The 3306-nt window shown below is 43.0% G+C and overlaps 1 protein-coding gene across 2 annotated transcripts in view; it reads right to left on the bottom strand.

The window, feature by feature from the left end:
- The window catches only part of LOC106806048 (MAP kinase-activated protein kinase 2-like), a 30966-nt gene that overhangs the window by 19822 nt on the left and 7838 nt on the right, over positions 1–3306 (bottom strand). For both annotated transcript variants that reach the window (XM_014807890.1, XM_014807891.1), the window contains exon 2: positions 326–465. In XM_014807890.1, the coding sequence (XP_014663376.1) occupies positions 326–465 (140 nt within the window). The remainder of the gene's footprint in view (positions 1–325; positions 466–3306) is intronic.

Genomic DNA, 3306 nt, shown 5'->3' with positions numbered 1-3306 from the left:
GGAGAGGGAGAGGGAGAGGGAGAGGGAGAGGGAGAGGGAGGGAGAGAAGGAGAGAGAGGGAGAGAGAGAGAGAGAGACTCAGGCACTCGACTGCGACAAAAAACAACAACAGGCTTCTGTAACAGCGCTCGCTGGCCGGCTGGCGCACGCACAGTTTCATCCGGTTGCAAACGGAAAGGAAAACCTACATATATATATTCACATACGTGTGTTCCTGCCCTTGTATGACTCACAGTTTCATGATGCAGTAGTTGAAGCCCACACCACCACGTATCCTAGAACAAAGGAACAATGTGCGAGAGAACGAACAAACAAGGTTACTCACAGTTCCATAATGATGAGGAGGCAGCGGTTGCCACTGTAAACATTCTCGTAGACGTCGAAGATACGAACTACGTGTGGACAGCTTGACGCACACCAGTGCATCTCCACCTCCCGCCGCGCCTTAGCTGAATCCTTCAGTATCTGCAAGGCAACAACGATGATGAAGGCAGGGTTTATGATACAGTCTAGGGTTAAGGTTAGGGATATTGTTAGGGTTAGACTTAGAGTGTACTTTAGAGTGCACTTTAGAGTGTACAGTAATGATTAGGGTTATGTTTATTGTTAGGGTTGGGGTTTAGGTTATTGTTAGAATTAGTTTTTATTAGAATTAGGGTTTAGTGTAAGGATTAAGGTTAGGTTCAAAGTTTATGGGGAGAATTAGAGTTAGGGGCCGCTTATGGATCTAAGGTTAAAGGTAAGCATTATGATTCGGGTTAGGGCTAAAGATAATGATTAGGGCTATGGTTATAGGTTTAGTTAGGGTTATGGATAATGGAAGGGATACGGTTAGAGTTAAGGTTAAAGTAAGGATTAGGGTTGCAGTTAGCAGGGTACGAAATTAACGGGATCGAGTCCGGAGTCAAATGCTCCCTGATTTACTGTCGGACTCGCTGATTTGACATATATGCAGGAGTCCGTGTGACTCCCTGAAAATTCTGCCATACTAACCATAGTTTGTTCCGAAGCACGGCCTCGCGGAATTATTGTATTTTTTCAGCTAATGTCCACAGAAAATTTGGCAGACGTGCAACTGCATGAATCTTAAAAATTAGCACATGCGTTATTGTTAATATCTTTAATTTTGAACCTCAGACTGCGGACTCCCTCATTTTGCTGCGGACTCCCTCTTTTTGAGGGTAGGGAGTCCGTTGGACTCCCTTGTTCAAAAGTTAATTTCTACCCCTGGTTAGGATAGGGTTAGTGTTTAGGGTATTGCATTAATTTAGCATTAGGGTTCACCGTTAGAAATAGAGCTAGGGTTAGGGTTATGATTAATGTTATTGTTAGAGATAATTTTTACGGTTAGAACTAGGGTCATGATAATTATAATTTTTGTATAGATCTGCTTAAATATATAGATCATAAAATAGATACAGATGTAACTTGTCCACCAACTGTAGGTCGTCCAAGTCTTTCTGTTTCTCTTTCCCAAAGAGGAGTACCGCACGAGAAACAGAAAGAAAGCGACTACAACACACAATGGAGACTCACGTCCCTGCAGTGCAGAGTGGTGTTAGTTTTCTGTCATTCTTCTAAGAGATACAGATACAAATGTACCAACAGTCGAGCTACTAGTACTAGCAACAGTACATGCAGTCAACAAGAACATATTACATAAACCTTCTGCATATCGTGTTAATAATACCAGTGATATACCAGTACAACTCTATTATATATGCAAACACAAACACGCCTGACAACCACGTTGTAAAAAGTACCAATTAGTAGTGCTGGCACAGTTTTGCAGACTTTTTTTCACTCGACTGTGGTTACCAACAATAAACGTTGCGTGTAGAGCAAACGCAATCTCGAGCACATCGTTGGTGCACCTCTCTCAATCAGCTGCGTGAGTCTCTCACGGTTGTCGGCTAGCAGGGCCGATGTATCCGTAAACACAAACACCATATCTGCTTACCGACACAAGCACTGCAATATCTTTACTGAGGCGGATGGTAAATGCTAACAGGCGCTCACCATTGCCTAAATCGCACTGCCAACCGATCATTGTGAGTGAAAGCAATGTTCAGAGGTTAAGGCAGATAGCAACAACAGCCAGAAGTTTGATGCGCAATGTACGAGATGTCGAGGACACAGCATGCAGATTCCAAATTACGAATGAATTTGCAACAACAGAACAATTATGCGCGAGCGCAGACAGGTATCAAAAAGGGCCGAGTAAACGCTGAACTTGCAACGAATTAGCACGAAACGGCAGAGTTATGCGAGTGCAAGTTGCCACCACAGACGACACCACAGAACAACAGACGAGTTATGTACGAGTTGCCATGAATACATCAGTTCAGCAGAGTTAGCTGTGATGGTGTATTCCACTTCATGCCAGCGCACAAAAGTGAAACAGATCAGCCCGAGAGTTACCCGCGTAACTAGTAAGAGGAAACTGAAGAAATGCCGATGTGTACTTCCACCAGCCTGATGGCTGGCCCACCGGAATGCTAGCTCACATTACCGAAACCATCCCGTCTACGCGTGTACGTACTCGCATCAGCTGACTCCGTGTGACCTCACTGTTGGATTTCCCCACGTGCCGTGACTGACTGAGTAAGTAAGTAAGTAAAAACTTTATTTAACGACGGTAAAACATGTTAGGTACAGACACAATAAATTGGCGCGGACCTATCTTCCACATGGCCGTCTCACAGCAACAGAACGGTTAAATATTAAATAAATATACAATAAGAGTTGAAGTACTTGAACTAAAATTGGGTAAAACGGGGTAAGTAGAGCACAATGGGCCCTATTGATAGGGCAAGATTTTCTTTAAGGTAGGGGCACACGAGCGATTTTTATCGCCCGATCGCCGCAAGTTCTAAAATCGCTCGAAAAATTCGCCCGTGTGCCCGTTCACGTCGACGCCGATTTTAATCGCCCGATCGAATCGCCCGTATCCAAAATGTTAGATATTTTCGGGCGATTATTTACGCCGGGCGATTATTATCGCTCGTGTGCTCGGGAACCGATCTATAGTCCTACGGGTCGTTGGTCCTACGGGTCGTTGGTCCTACGGGTCGTTGGTCCTACGGTTATTAGTAAGAGGGGTAGAGTGAATGACCAATTTTTTTTTAAATCACAATTTTTTTATTTTATTTTATTTTTATTTTATTTATTTTTTATTTAAATTTTCTTTAAAAAAAAAAATTTCCAATTTTATTATGTATGTGGCTTTTCACTATGATTGAAGTATGCACCAGACAGGAGTGGAGGAGGAAGAAGAAAATAATTCTACTTCTACTTCTACTTCTA

The sequence above is a fragment of the Priapulus caudatus genome, unplaced genomic scaffold, assembly GCF_000485595.1.
Source record: "Priapulus caudatus unplaced genomic scaffold, Priapulus_caudatus-5.0.1 Scaffold138, whole genome shotgun sequence".
Taxonomy (NCBI): Eukaryota; Metazoa; Priapulida; class Priapulimorpha; order Priapulimorphida; family Priapulidae; genus Priapulus; species Priapulus caudatus.
The sequence above is the reverse complement of the archived record's forward strand: the minus strand, read 5'-3'. Positions and strand labels throughout refer to the sequence as shown.